Raw genomic sequence first — 16,276 nt, forward strand, 5'->3', positions numbered from 1 at the left:
TATTCTTTCTCCATATTTGGGAAAGATTTAAAAAAAAAGAACCGAAAATACTTCCTCCATTCATCTTATGTAGTTATATGAAAGTAGTGATAGAATTTTATGTTGAATTGTTTTATTAGAAAATGAAAATCTATTGAAGTAAAATGCATAAAATTATGGAAATGTTCATCTTAAGTCAAATGAACACTTCTCATGCTTTGATGACTCTTCGGTGCCTGCATATGATATTTAATTTGATAACTTTTTTTTTATACTTCATCCTTTAAATCAGCATTCATGTCACAATTGTTTTTCTTATCTGCTGAACTAAAGTACTATATTTAGATATTTTTCTGTTAACTTTTTAGACCCCCCCCTTTTTTAAGAAAACTGAAATAAATGGGCCTCTTTAAAATTTTAAGTGACACTTATTCTGTATTTGCAAAACAAATCGTTAGTAATAAACCACAACAGAAATTACGATTAGACTATAAAGTTATAAGGAAATAAAATGTTTCTAACTCAGTTATCTATTATCTTTCCTGTTCTACTGGCCTAGTAGCTAACAGAGGAAAGCCCAGTTTGTTGTACCTTTTAACACTGAGTTGATGAAATAACTGTCAAAAGTTATCACCATTCATCTCTGACTAGTCCCAAGATTTTATATCTTTTTAACTTGAATTTTATTCATGTTCTTTCAATTCTGACTATTGCTATCAATGTTTTTAGATTATTTTACTTCAGAACTCATATTTTCGGAAATTATGGATCGTCACATCCCCATGCATGCATTACCTGAAGAAATCCAAAAGGTATGATAATATATTGTTATTACAGCATAACATTAAGAACATTTTAAGGTAGATAGTTATAAAACCTGGGGGAATGATTTCAGAGGTTTTACATTTATTTTAGTTAGGGCATCTGCAATGAATTGATGGAGTGGTAAGAGGAGTAACCGTAATGACCAGATTGTAGAATTCAATTCAGTGCAAAGAATGTTTAACCTGTGAATGAAGACATCTTTAATTCCAGCACAGTATTTGACCAGGTATTTGTGGAGCTTTTGTGACAAGAGGGCCTCAGGAATGTCCAAATACTATATTTAAATATTTTCTAGCAGCTTTTCAGGAGAAAAAACACTTGTTTAAAAAAATGGAAATACATGGGCCTGTTTAAAATTTTAAGTGAACCTTATTCTGCATTCGCAAAACCGATAATCAGTAGTAAACCACTATAGAGACTACAATTAGTTTGTAACTTTTTGTGATGCTAAATGTTTGTGTCTCTCTCCATATAAAGATCTATTTCAGTTTCACCTTAATTTTTGCCACTTATCATGTACCAGGCACTATTTTAAAACCTTTCATATATATCAGCTCATTGAATCTGGTTAACAATCAGTTTTTCTTTACAGTTTCTATCCTGCTCTCCTCCCTGTGAGTTCATATCTGTCCTCAGGCAGAAGCATTTATCCTATATTTAGTTTGGCAATGCATGCATTGTTAACACTTTAATTTTTAAAATATCTCTTTGAAACTGATTGACAAATTGTGTATTGAAACCTCAAACATTAACTGTCATTAATCATTGAGGTTTCTCAGTAAGTCTACAGTCAACTCTTAATTAACCACCAATCCGTTACTTTTTAATTAAAAATTGCAGTCATCCCTCAGATATGCTTTTATCCTTTGTGCACATTGCTTTGGGCTGCCTGTTAGCATTAATCATTCCATTGATTTAACTTGATGCTTAATGTTACTGCATGGCCTTCAGATTTATGTAAAATGCAACCTAGCAGGAACTGGAAGGGAAAAGACTCAGAAAAAAGACCTTTTAAACCATTGCATTTAATTTGCTTCACCTTTTAAGTCACATGTAAGAGATATTAAGCACAGAGAGAGAGCTTAGCTATGCTATATTTATCTGAGAAATGGTGCTTACGTATGTTTGAAGACATGGTATATCCTTTCTCTCTCGCTCAACTGAGTTCCTTCCGTTTACTAGGCTGGTATGGTAGAAATTAAGAGAAACAGAACAAAACAGTCTGAAAGAAACAATACCCATGCTTCAGATCCCAAGGAAGAGGATATATAATGACATGAAAAAATAACTCTAAAAGACAGCTTATGATTTAAATATCATAAAGTAGTATCTTCCTTGAGAGTGGAGAGGCGGGGGGAGGAATTCCTGATATTGGGATGGTCAACCAGGGAGCTTTATGTGGGCGATAGAACTGGAATTAACCCTCGAAGGCTGAGTATTTCTGTAGGCAGATGGGGAATAGGGCATCCTAGGCCAAAGTAACAGAAGCTTACTGGTGAGAAAAAGCTGGCCAAGTTAGAGAATGTTTAGCCATGTAAATGTTTTGAATACATGAAAGAGTATGTATTTATTTTGACAATATTGTTATGAGAGTTGCAGAATGATTTTCTCTCATGTTTAAGGTACTATATAAGTAAATTGTTTAAAAATGATAAAATCAAACCTTTCATAAATCTACAGTTAACATTCTTAAGACAGGAATGGCAGGCAGCTGTCCATACAGTGCAGAGAGGGGACATCAGGAGAAACTCAGCTGCCTAAGGCCCTGGACAGTTATGCTGATTTTAGCCCTTGTCCTGCTGAATGTTTAGAATGTAAAGTGCAGCTCTGCACTTTTTCAGACCTAAGTTAGATACATTTATACCACAAATATTTATCAAGTGCCTATTATGTGCTAGACACTGGTTCTGTATACTTGATTATAAAGCAAGGAAAATGTGCACATGTAGTCACAGCCTATTAAGCACAGTCTAAGAATAAGTCAGTTATTTGTTTTCCACAACTTCTTATCTACCTTTAATTCATCTAGATTGTCCATAATGTAACTTGTTAAATTGCTTACTGATCTATTTAGATAGAACCATTTCATTATTTTTTTTCAGTTTTTATATTTTTTAATTCCAGTACAGTTAACATACAGTGTTATATTATTTTTAGGTATACATTTTAGTGATTCAACAATTCTAGAACCATTTCATTATTAATATGAAGAAACCAAATCATCTTTTCCACCATGGCGTTGAAATTGTGCTTTTATCTGTTATTAAAGATAAAAGAAATGTTTATCTTTATTAGCTAAACAAGTACATCAAGTGTGTGGATCAGTATGTGGTGACAGGTTTTTCAAAGGTGGTTTTTTTTTTTTTTTTAATTCTGTTAACTTCTTGTGTTAGTTTTTATGCTGGTTCTTCTTCCTAGAGAAGCCCCTGCTGTGTTTCCTTTTTATTTTTTTTTCTGTGTGTAGGCAAGGAAGGTTAGTGTACAAATTAGGAAAGAAAAGGTGAACCTTTTCTATTTCTTTCTTTCTGTACTTTTGCTATATGATCTGGAAACAGACGGTCAATAAATCCCATGAAAGATACATGATAAAGAATGTGAAAATGTACTATACTGTTCCATTAATAGCAAAATAGGTAGTAATTGAAAGAGTTGCAAGGAAAAGTAAAGGTAGTGGGACAGGTGTGGAGAAGAATGCTGATGACAACCAGCTACAGTTAGAGAATCCATTTCCTGATCGGAAGCCTACAATTGTTAAATTAACTCCCCCGATCTCATTTTCTTAGGATATCTTAGAGAAGAAAGAATAAAATAATCTTTTGACTCCCATTCCTAACTCTTTTTGCTTTTTTTTTTTTTTTAAAGATTTTATTTATTTATTTGATAGGGTGAGAGACAGCCAGCGAGAGAGGGAACACAAGCAGGGGGAGTGGGAGAGGAAGAAGCAGGCTCCCAGCGGAGAGCAGGGAGCCCGATGTGGGGCTTGATCCCAGAACGCTGGGATCACACCCTGAGCTGAAGGCAGACGCTTAACGACTGAGCCACCCAGGTGCCCCCTCTTTTTGCTTTTTATCACAATTTTTGACTGAGCATAAAACACACCTCAGACATCCATATCCCTAAGTGGCAGAAAATGTAAAACAGGCCCATGGGCTGGACAGCAGGACCACACTGTCCCCTTTGTCTTTTGCTAGACTACAGTTCACTTCTGAATGTTCTTAGACCATATCCCTAAATCTACTCTCTCTAGACTGAGCTAACCCCCACCTGTCTCTGGCCTCCAAAATCCAACAGCTTTGCTAGAACTTTCATCCAGCATTCTGAGAGCAGAATGCACTTGGTCTAAGTTTAGAATTGCCACATTTTAAAACTAAAACAATACTTACAGATCAGCAAAGTAATAATTCTTTATTTATTCCCTTTTTGAATGTCAACTATGTTAGAGACATGTGGGCTTTTGTTTTTAGAAAAAGAAGCAACGAACAACTTTCCTTTTGCTGTTTTTGTTAGAGGACATATGCAGAAGTCAAAATAACTCCAACAAACTAATGGAGAAATTAGTTCTTTTGCAAAAGTAAAACTGATCTCCTGTTTTTTAAAACGGTGACAAAATGAACACTTGTAGTAGGATTTTAGCTTCAGGAGATATTTATTACCACAGAACACAAAGTAAAATAAAGAGACCAGAGTTGTTTATTTTACAAAACAGAAGTGGTGGTGCAAGGGCTGGAGAGCACTCTGTTCTTTCTGGGATAACAATCCCTTTCCCTAGCAGTAACAGCTCATTTTGTCCTGTTTCAGTAAAGTAATTTTGGTTCTTTGGAACTTTGAAATTTATTCAGAATAACAGTTTTATATTTCCAAGCACAGATTGTCATTGCCAGAAAAAATAAACGTAATTTTCCAGGTCATTTTGGGCCACTGTGGCTAGGGTCAGATTTTGTGTTGAGTTAAAGTAGAGGAAAAAGAAAGAGAATACAGTCATAGAAATGTTAGCACTAGCATCCTGGAAAAGTGATATTCGTATGTGGGTGTGAATATGTGTGCTGTGATTTTAAGCAATTGTAGTTTTAAAATCTAATGACAAAAGAAATAGGAAGCAATGTAATTTTTCGAGAGACTTTTCAGTTAATAGTGTGAACCCAAGATAGTTCATTAGGAAAAACGTTTTGTTTTTTTTTTTTAATGTTACTATGAATCTTGAAAAATCTGCGTTTGTCAATTTGTAGCCCAAAATACCTTTTTATTTTTTTTAAGTCCAAAATACTTTTGTTGGCTGACTGCAGAGGGTCATAGAGTCTAAGGTGAGGTTTCCCAGTGGAAAAATAAGTATTGGAGGAAATGCATGCTGGAAGTGTATTTATGTAAACATGAGTGTGTCGTGTATAATTTACCTGTGAAGCCAACATTTCTTAAAATTGCTCAATAAAATTTCTTTATGGGTTAATCTCTGTATTTCAGTCCCAGATTGATTTATTTTTACTTTTATTATTTTAAAAGTAAGATTCTTTTTTTTTTTTTTTTTAAAGATTTATTTATTTATTTATTCGACAGAGATAGAGACAGCCAGCGAGAGAGGGAACACAAACAGGGGGAGTGGGAGAGGAAGAAGCAGGCTCATAGCGGAGGAGCCTGATGTGGGGCTCGATCCCAGAACGCCGGGATCATGCCCTGAGCCGAAGGCAGACGCTTAACTGCTGTGCCACCCAGGCGCCCCTTAAAAGTAAGATTCTTATTTTGAGATCATTGTAGATTCACTTGCAGTTGCAAGAAATGATACTAAGAGATGCCAGCTTCTTCTTCCCCAGCTTCCCCTTCTTTCCCCAGTTTCCCCCAGTGGTAATATCTGGCAAAACTGTACAGCAGTCTCACAACCAGTATATTGACGTCGATATAGTCAGGATGTAGAACAGTTCTGTCACAACAAGGGGTCCTCACGTTGTCCTCCTATAGCCACATTCACCTCAACCTACCTCTTCACATACCTCCACTACCCCACCTCCCACCCCTAATTCATAACCACTGGGAACCATCGATCTCCAATAATTGTCATTTCAAGAGTGTTATCTAAATGGAATCAAGAAACATGTAACTTTTTGGGATTAGTTTTTTTCATTCAGTGTGGTTCTCTGGAGCTTTATTCAGGTTGTTGCACGTATCAGTAGTTTATTCCTTACTGTTGCTGAGAGGTATTCCAGGGTATGAAGGTACTACAGTTTAGCCTGTTGAAGGACATCTGGGTTTTTTCCAGTTTTTGGCTCTTATGTATAAAGCTGTAAATATTCGTGTGTATGCTTTTATGGGAACATATGTTTTCATTTTCCTGGGATAAATGCCCAAGAGTGCAATTGCTAGGTTGTACAGTAGTTTCATTGCATGTTTAGTTTTTTAAGACACTGTCAGACTTTTCCAGAGGTCTGTCCCATTTTACATTCTCACCAGCAATGTATGAGTGAGCCACATTTTCTACATTTTACCACAATTTTATGTCATTAGTGTTTATGTTAGCTTTTCTGATAGGTATATAGTGATATCTCATTGTGGTTTTAACTTGCATTTTGCTAATGGCTAATGATGACTATCTTTTCATGTGCTTATTTGGCAGCTATTTATCTTCTTAGGTGAAGCCTCTCTTCATGTCTTTTGATCATGTGTCTTCTAATTGGATTTTTTGTAAACTATTGAGTTCTGAGAGTTCTTTGTGTGATCTAGATAATAGTCCTTTGTCAGATATGTGATTTGTAAATATTTTTTCCCCAGTCTATAGCTTGTCTTTTTATCCTCTTCACAGGGTCTTTTGCAGAGCAAAAGTTTCAAATTTTGATGAAATCCAGCTTACCAGTTTTTCCATTTATGGATCATGCTTTTTGTATCAAGTATAAGAACTCTTTGCCTAGAAAATCCTGAAGATTTTCTCCTAGGTTTTTTTTTCTCCTAAAATCATATTTTTATATTTTACATGTAGGTCCGTAATCATTTTGAGTTAATTTTTGTATCGGGTATGAGTTTAGTATAAGATCCTCCCTCCCTCCCTCTTTCCTTCCTTCCCTTCTTTCTTTCTACCTATGGGTATCCGATTGTTCCATCACAATTTGTTGAAAAGGTTCTTTCCTTCACTGAGTTGTTTTTGGACCATTGCAAAAAATCAGTTTGACATATTTATGTGGATCTATTTCTGAGTTTGCTATTCTGTTCCATTGATCTATGTGTCTGTCCCTCTGTTAATACCACACAGTCTTGATTACTGTAGCAGTATAGTATGTCTTGAAATCAGGTAAAATGATTCTTTCCACTTTATTTTTTCAAGATTGTTTTAGCTCTTCTAGTTCCTTTGCCTTTCCATATAGATTTGAGAACAATTCTGTCTATATCTTTAAAAACATTTTGCTGAAATTTTAATAAGAATTATATTAAACCTATATACATATAAATTTGTGGACAATTTCTATTTTTAAAATTTTGAGTCTTCAGGATGTTTTTCTGTATATTTGGATCTTCTTTGATTTTTATCATCAGCATTTTATAGTTTTTAGCATATAAGTACTGTACATGTTTTGTTAGATTTACGCCTAAGTATTTCATTTTTTTTGAGCAATCATAATCAGTACTGTATTTTTATTTTTTTATTTTTTATTTTTTTAATGTTTTTTATTATATTATGTTAGTCACCATACAGAGTACTGTATTTTTAATTTCACTGTCCATGTGTTCACTATCAGTCTCTACATATATAATTAGTTTTTGTATTTTTACCTTCAATCATTGACCTTGCTGAACTTGTTTGTACTAGTTTTATTGTGGATTCTTTGGGATTTTCTATGTAGACAATCATGTCCTCTCAAATAGGGACAGTTTTCTTTCTTCCCTCCTCTCCTTCCTCCCTCTCTCCCTCCCTCCTTCCCTTTCTTCTTTCTTTCTTCCCCTTTTCCTTTCCTTTCCTTTCCTTTCCTTTCCTTTCCTTTCCTTTCCTTTCCTTTCCTTTCTTGTATACCGTTTACTTCTTCTCACCGCCTTGCTCTGGCTTGAACTTCCAGCACTATGTTGACTAAGAGTAGAGAAAATGGATATCCTTGCCTTGTTCCTGATATTAGAGGAAAAAACACACACAATTTTTCACTATTACATATAATGTTGGCATAGGGGTTTTTGAGATGTTCTTTGCCAATTGATCTTTAAATTGATGGTGTGGCAAATTGACTTATTGATAAGGAAGGGTCCTGATGGCTTTATGAAATGGTCAGGTGGCCTGTATACTTAATGATTCAAAAGGTACACTGTCCTGTCTCAAACTGTTTTTCCCAATCCTGATGAAATTCACTAGCTAGACACTCTTTACATCTTTTTTAAAAGGTTAAAATTTTATACTGCTGTCTGTCTTACCTTTGTGAAATAGTTTACTGTTTCTTTCTTCCTTATCAAAGTATAAAAGGCATGGGATGGGTGGGAGAAAAAAGGAGGAACAGCTCTGGAGCAGAGACTTACTTAGTTGGGTGGCAGGAGGTTACTGGAGTCCTTTTTCTAGTTGAAGCACAGATAAGAACTTTGAAAAGGATCCGAAACCTAATTAAATTTTGCATCATTTTAATATGAAATTACTATAATTTTAAAAGTACAAATACTGTACTTGAGAAGTTTATTTTGTAATTTATTTTTAAATAGCTCTACGTTTGTTTAGTATACTGCATTTGTTGATGCCTCCTCCAAGTGAGTCTTGTAGAGAGCAAAAACATCCTGCTAATGATAGCTCTGTTGTCAAGAATGACAGCATGTCATTATTTTACCTACAAAATGAGGATATGATATAACACCAAGTTATAAGGATGAAACACAAATTATATTTCACAAACAACCGATAACTTTCACCTGGGAACATAATTACAGTATTTAATAATTTCTCAAGTTTCACAATAATGTCCTAAGTAATTAGCCCAACAAACACAAAGAATTTGAAAGGGTTATTACATTTCTTTCTGTTGTAGTTTTACTTATGGAAAATTATTTACAAGTTAAAAACATTGAAAACTTTTGTTCTATATACTTATTTAACATAGATCAATCAGTGATTCAGATTGTAGTAGGCCAAGTCTGGAGACTCTTCTTATGGACTTTTTATAATTTGATTGTCTTGTTTCCTAGATCGTAATGTCATGTTTGGGCTCTTTTTGTTGAACTTCTAGAAGACCTGTTCTATAAAGTGTATTACTTCATGTATTTCAGCGCCATTCACCTCTGCCTTAATGGCTGTGGTAGAATAGCATTCTAATAGCTTTTGTAGCTGTGAAAGGTATGCTCTTTCTATTTTGTACATCAGGCTGCAAATAAGCTCCACCCAGCAAGACTTTTCTTTAGGATGAGGATAAGGCATTTTGCCAGAATCTGGGCAAGAACCGTGATTAATAGGCATAAGGTTAAGAATGAAAGTGCCTTCAAGTAAGCTATATAATTTTCAAATTGATGAGAAGGAACCAAAACTTAAAATGAGCAAAGGAATTATAAGAAAATACCCATCTGCTCTGAATTAGTTCAGGTCTCTTGACCTAGATAAATTATATTCCCAGGAACCAATAGTACCTTTGAATGGGATTGTGGAGCTACTCTTGGTGATCTTTGAGAACATGTAGAGAGTAAGAGGATAAAGTACAAATGCCATCCCATGTGTAAAATGACCATAAATTACAACCAATGAACTCAATTTCAATCCCAGACCATATACTAGAATGTATTTATTAAAAGGTGATTTGTGGGGGGCGCCTGGGTGGCTCAGTTGGTTAAGCGTCTGTGTTCAGCTCAGGTCACGGTCTCGGGGCCTTGCCATCCAGCCTGGTGTTGGGCTCCCTACTCAGTGGGAAGTCTGCTTTTCCCTTTCCCTCTGCCCCTCCCCCAACTCATGCACGGGCACACGTGCTCTCTCTCACTTTCTCAAATAAAATCTTAAAAAAACAAAAGGTAATTTGTGAGGATATACTAGAGAAAGCAGTAACCCTTGAGCCAATTTTAAGAGAATTGGCATGTAGGTCTTGCCATTCCATTTTGTGTACAGTTACTAGATCCCGGAACCGTAGTAGCCATAGAATATATGGACTTCATGAAGACATTTGGCAAAGTTTGTCATAATATTCCTGAGGACAATATGAATAAGTATAAAGATAATTTATATAATAATAATAAGTGTGATTTATAAGATAATTTATGTAAGTATAAAGATAATAAGATAATTTATATAATAATAATAAGTATAAAGATAAACCAGTTGAAAAGTTGTACCTTCAATTCTTCAAATGTGATGAATAATAGATCAGTATCAACCAAGTATTTATGACATGGTATGGCGTTCTTTCCTCAATTTTGTCATATTCAACATTTTTAATCAATGAATTGGATGGATAAAGCAACTTACAAAGATCAATTTTGGAAAAGACACAAAGCTTAAAATTTCCTGGATACCAAAGTCAATAACTAAAGGCTGAGTCTAAGACATACCTATCTTCAAGATATATGTGTGTCTGAGATATTTATGTATAAATATATGTTATTTGTGTACTTACATTTATAATTATATTTATTTTTCTGCACTTTGATCTGAAAAGCCAGATATTCACGCAATAGAATGAAGGTTATTGGTTGTAAGAAATAGGTAATATAAGGGGGAAAGAGAATAGTGCAGGAAGATTAGGCATGGACCCCAAAAGGCAAGCAGGGCAGCTAGGTCTCTAGAGGAACTGAAGTGAGGAATTCGAAGGTCATTGGTTCCTTTTTTCCTCTCTTACTGTGATCCAGATTATCTTTGTCTCATCTTGTCTCTGTGTGTCTGCTCATTTTTCTCCCTCATTCCAGTTCTGTGGCTAACTCTGTACCTTGCATATGATCCTTCTCCATTAAGGCTGCCTAAAGGTGTCCCAAATACCTGGGTCTTCGACACTTACAAGTCTGGTTGGCTCATCCCAGCTTAGGGCTTGGTTCTTCTGGGTCTATGTCTAATCCTCATCCCCCAATCAGCCATGGCTAAGGTGGTTGGGTGGAGGGAGTTTTAGTCACATTACCAAACAGAGCAGCCAGGACTGTAGAAGGTGGATTCTCTAAAAAAGCAGACATAGGTGGGAAAAAATAGATTGGTATATTTAATATTATGAAAGATCGTTTTGTACTGAAGTATTTTTTTTATTTTTATTTATTTTATTTTATTTTATTTTATTTTATTTTATTTTAAAGATTTTATTTATTTATTTGACAGAGATAGACAGCCAGCGAGAGAGGGAACACAAGCAGGGGGAGTGGGAGAGGAAGAAGCAGGCTCATAGCGGAGGAGCCTGATGTGGGGCTCGATCCCATAACGCCGGGATCACGCCCTGAGCCGAAGGCAGACGCTTAACCGCTGTGCCACCCAGGCGCCCCTGAAGTATTTTTTTAAAATAGAGCTTTATTTAACATAAAAGCCTGTTGTAGTATATAATAGTAACATATAATTGCTGAAAATACGAAAGACAGTTGTTATCTAAGGTTGCATTAGGAGATACTACCAATGATATTATGAGATACTAGAATGAAGGAGGTTTGAGCCCTCTCTTATTCTGTTTTAGTGAGACCAACCACACTTAGAGTATTAAATTCTGGGCACCATACTTTGAGACATATATAGAACACTGGAACAAGTTCAGAGAAAATTATTTAGAATAAGGAAGAAATTCAAAACCATGTCATATGGGAAACAGCTGAGGGAACTGGAAGTGTTGACCTGGAAAAGAGAAGATATAGAGTATTCCTGAAAGCTGTTTTTAAATATTAGAAAGAGGTCTAAGGTTGTTCCACATGGTTCCTAGGAGGTCTAGGACCAGTGGATGTTCCAGGGAGGCAGATCTGGGGTTAGCATGAGAAGGAATTTCCTGATAGGCAAAGCCATCAGAAGGTAGGTAAGCTTCTTTACAAAGTAGTATCCCATCATTTGGGATGTTGAAATAGAGTCAGGATAATAACTTACTAGGTTGGAATAAACTTTATGAACCCATCCAGGGCTTGAACCAAGTGATCTTTATGATTTCTTCCAAACTTGTTGTTTTACAAATTTGTAAATTTGGTATTGCTGGCAGTTAGATGTAGTCATTCATCTATATTCCACAGTATTATGTTTTTTAATTTGAAATTTTATTATTGAATGTTAGATGAGAAAAATGTTACTATGTAAAAATTTATTAATTTGTTTCAACTGACTCTTGTGTAATGACATTGATAGGCAGATGAGGTGGTGTCACTTTTAGTTATGGAAGCAGTTTCTACAATCTTAAGGGAGGTTGCATTAAGAGTGAGTACCCCTCAAAAACTTCAAATGTTGCTTTCATTTTAGTGCCCTGGAGCAAATATTTAATGAAGCTGTCTCTCATCCTTTGTGAATAGCAGGATAAGTAGAATAGAGTCTATTTAAAGAATATTTATATACTTGAGACAGAAAAGAGAATTACCTCTCTCTTGACTTTGCGAAAATTCCATTTTTCACTGCCCTTATGTTGACCAGAGATATATGAACATTTCATTTGAAGGAAGGAAGAGGATTTAGCTGACTTTCACATGGCAGATAAATATGACACAAATGGTTACAGACATAGGTGCTGGGTTTAGATAGACTTCGTGTAACCCCAGTGTCTCTGTATATCAGCTGGTTATTCAACTTCAGAGGTCTCCACTTCCCTCTCTGTAAAATTTACCATAGGCATCTACCATACCTATGGGAAGGGAAAAGAACTGGGAGAGAAGAAGTTAGGTTCAAAATGTTTTTGCTATTTGTGGTTTTATGACAGAATTCTGGCATGAATTCTGTCAAATTCTGTAAAAATCATAAAATGTTAAAGCTGAACAGGAACTTAAGAGTTCATTTGGTCCAATGCCAGAATTTTATAAATGAGGAAAAATAAGATCTGAAAAAGCCAAGAAGCATCTCCAGGTTCACAGTGCAGCTGGCAGTAAAAGGCCAGTGATTTCTCTCCACTTCACGGAATACTCATCTTAAAACAAGAATTTTAAAGATGTTTTCATCATTTTTAGTTTTATTTTATGGAAAATATTTCAAGAGTAAATCTTTCTTAGAGATACTGTGGAGAAATAATCACTCTGAAAGACCCTTTACTAATTCCAAAATTTTATGTCAGAGTCAATATCATGCCAGTTTTTAAAATTTTATCCAGATGTAGGCAGTGTCATAATTATACTCCGTGGCATAGTCCAGTGTACATTTACTTCATTTGACCAGCATGGTTGCCGTAACATCTTCAGGGGAACTTTGCTTTTTAGAATTTAAAAAATATCATTTCAATTTATGTATGTATGTATGTCTGTTTTCTAGATGTCTCCTGAAGAAAAAGTTTGTAAGTACTGTGGAGTCAGCTATCTAATTCTTCATGAGTTTAAGGCTATGGAAGAAAAAGTGAAAGCAATGGAAAAAGAGATGAAATTTTATCAAGGAAGTGTAGACCGTGAAAAGAAACTTCAAGAAAAGCTACGGTCTCTTAGTCAAGATTTTGAACAGTATAAAATTGACAATGAATCCAAAACAGAAAGGTTGGAGTCTGTTATTTTCTTCTGTCACTTATTTAGTTTGAAAGGAAAGTACAAGAAATAAATAGAATTTGAATGTTTTTCTAGAATTTGTCTATATCAGTTATGTTATGCTTTAATACATTTGAATTCATTTTATTATTAATAATTATTAAGTATAATATAGTTTGAGCATTTCTTTGAGGCATGTATTTACTATTTGAATAATTAGAAGCCAGTTAATTCAGTAATTATATGTTGAGATGGGTAAAGTTTTATTTTTCCCCAGATGTATATCCTAATTTTATCATTAGGAAGATTTGTCTATCAAAAACCTGGTGAATTTTCATAGTTTTTTGATACTTAATATTTGTTTTTAAATGGCCTCAAATATTTAGATTTAGAGAATAAGGTTTTCAGGTTTTGAAAAGGATGCCAAAACATTAAAATTGGTACATGATTCTAAATCACTGAAATTGCAATAAAATTGAAGACTAGGTTCCTAATGCTGTTGAATCTGATCAGCAATTTAGTCTGCCTTAAGACACTTTAGTGGATTTATACAGACGCTTCTATAGATGGGTTTTTGCTGGTATTTTATGGCTTTTCCTTTTTTTTTATAAGTGAATATTTCTCCATTTAAAATATCAACAGTTGATGTTAGTAAATCTTGAATTAACGAACGTAATGAATATCATGTCTTTGTAAAAGTAGGAACTTGGTTAAATCTCCTAGGATTAAGAGCTTCAATTACATTTTATTATAAATTTTTATAATTACATTAAATCTCCATTGAGCATGATATTTCTTAGACCTTTACTAAGGAAATTTTGTTACAGTTTCTTCAATTTCAAATCTGAATAGTAAAATATTTTGTAATAATTGAGTGGAAAAATAAAAAGTTTGAAGTATTCAGTTGAAAATTTTAGAGTTGGAGAGTTTTTGCTTGTCAGAGTAGAAATTCTTTTGCTTGCTATATTTACATTTTACTTTCTTTAATAACATATTGCATTATATAAGTCATATATAAACAAACAAAGTAGAAGAAGTATATAGAAGAAAAGGCAAGGAATTCTCTTTTTATTCTGATTTCTTCTTACTGGAGATAAAACAGCTTTTAATGGTTTGGTGTATATCTTTCTAGATCCTTTATTGTGCCTTTACCTTTATTATAGATATATTGCTTTAATATATATAATGTATTATATAAGATACATAGTTTTAAAATCTTTATCTTTCAATCGACTAGTTTTTAATATAAGCAATATATTAAATATATCATTCTGTCACTTTTGCCACTTAATTTATATGTATTGAAAATTGTTCCATATTAACACATATAAATCTATCTTGTTTTTAACCGTTACAACATTTTCCTTACTAAAAATATGCCATAATTTACTTAACCATTTTTCTTTTCAACATTTAGATTATTTCCAATACTTATTACAGATAGTACCTATATTTATATTCTTGTGTATGTATGTTTTCCGTGGGATAAATTCCTAGAAGTGAAATTGCTGAAAGAAAGGAAATGCCAATTTAAAATTCTAATAAATGTTATACCAAATTGTCCATGAAAAGATAGTGTTAATTTATATTGGGCCAATAGTTTATAAAGTGGCCATTTTCCTACTTATTGTTAATATTAGAGTTTCTCAGATTTTTACTTTTTTTTAAGGGGGGAGGGGCAGACGTAGAGGAAGAAAGAGAATCCCATGAAGGCTCCATGCCCAGTGTGGAGCCTGATGCAGGGCTCAATCTCATGACCCTGAGATCATGACCTGAGCCAAAATCAAGAGTTGGATGCTTAACCGACAGAGCCACCCAAGTGCCCTATCCACTTTTTGCTTTTTTCTTGAGTGAAAAGTTACTTGATTGGTGTTTAATTTTTGTTTATTTATTGCTAATGAGGTTGAACATTTTTTATATGTTTATTAGACATTTATATTTCTTCCTCAATTACTTGTTCATATCTGTTGTCCAAATTTCTATAAGGTTGTTTAGTTTTCCTTATTTATAGGAGTTTTTAATATAACATGGGTATTATACTTTGTTTATATATGTTGCTTATATTTTCTCATGGTTGCTTATCTTTTTGTTTATTGTGTTTTTTTCTGCATTGATTTTTTTTTTTAATATTCCATGCCAAATTCTGGTCAGGGTTCTGTGTCAAGTTCTTTTGGTTGCAAACAACAGAAACTCACCTGATTAGCACCAACCTAGATTCAGGCAAGTTGAAAAACCAACATATGTTTAAAACTTTTGCAGCATTGATGTTTTAGTCAACTTTTTAATCCATTTGGAATTAATTTTTGCCTGGTGGATTTATAATTTCATGATTATAATTGTTTTCTAAATGTATGGCTTGTTGTCCCAATATTATTCATTATATCTTTCATTCTTTCTCTCTTGATTTGAAATACCACCTATTAATTTCTATTCTAGTCTATTTCTGGACTCTCTGTTTTATGCTATAGATATCTTAGTCCATTTGGGCAGATATAACAAATACCATAAACTGGGTGGTTATAAACAACATTATTTTTTATTTCTCACATCTCTGGAGGCTGGGAAGTCCAAGATCAAGGTGCTGGTGTATTTGGAAGTGTAGCTCCTCCCACCCCGTCTTGGTTCATAGATAGCTATCTTTTTGCTGTGTCCTTACAAGGTAGAAGAGGCAAGGGAGCTCTCCAAGGTCTCCTTTAAAAGGACACTTACCCCATTCGTGAGGATAAAATTCCTCTGTGCTGTGCCTGTTCATCCTTACCTTCTCTTTAAGGACTGGCAACCGCTGATCCATTTGCTGTCTTCATAGTTTTGTCTTTTTCCAGAATGTCATATAGTTGGAATCATACAATATGCAGCCTTTTCAAGTTCTTTTACTTAGTAATAAGCATTTAAGTTTCCTGCATGTCTTTTCATGGCTGATAGCTTATTTCTTTTTAGCATT

At 34.2% G+C, this 16,276-nt stretch overlaps 1 protein-coding gene across 2 annotated transcripts in view; it reads left to right on the forward strand.

Annotated features, from left to right (window-relative positions):
* LEKR1 (leucine, glutamate and lysine rich 1) overlaps positions 1-16,276 on the forward strand; it is a 171,444-nt gene that overhangs the window by 2,315 nt on the left and 152,853 nt on the right. The window contains exons 2-3 of one of the 2 annotated variants that reach the window (XM_045811980.2): positions 709-791; positions 13,133-13,347. In XM_045811980.2, coding sequence (XP_045667936.2) covers positions 744-791; positions 13,133-13,347 — 263 coding nt within the window. In that variant the 5' untranslated portion in view covers positions 709-743. The remainder of the gene's footprint in view (positions 1-708; positions 792-13,132; positions 13,348-16,276) is intronic. The other variant, XM_087870309.1, reaches the window with a different exon arrangement.

Source organism: Ursus americanus, chromosome 20, assembly GCF_024610735.1.
Source record: "Ursus americanus isolate L20-20 chromosome 20, mUrsAme1.1.p, whole genome shotgun sequence".
NCBI lineage: Eukaryota > Metazoa > Chordata > Mammalia > Carnivora > Ursidae > Ursus > Ursus americanus.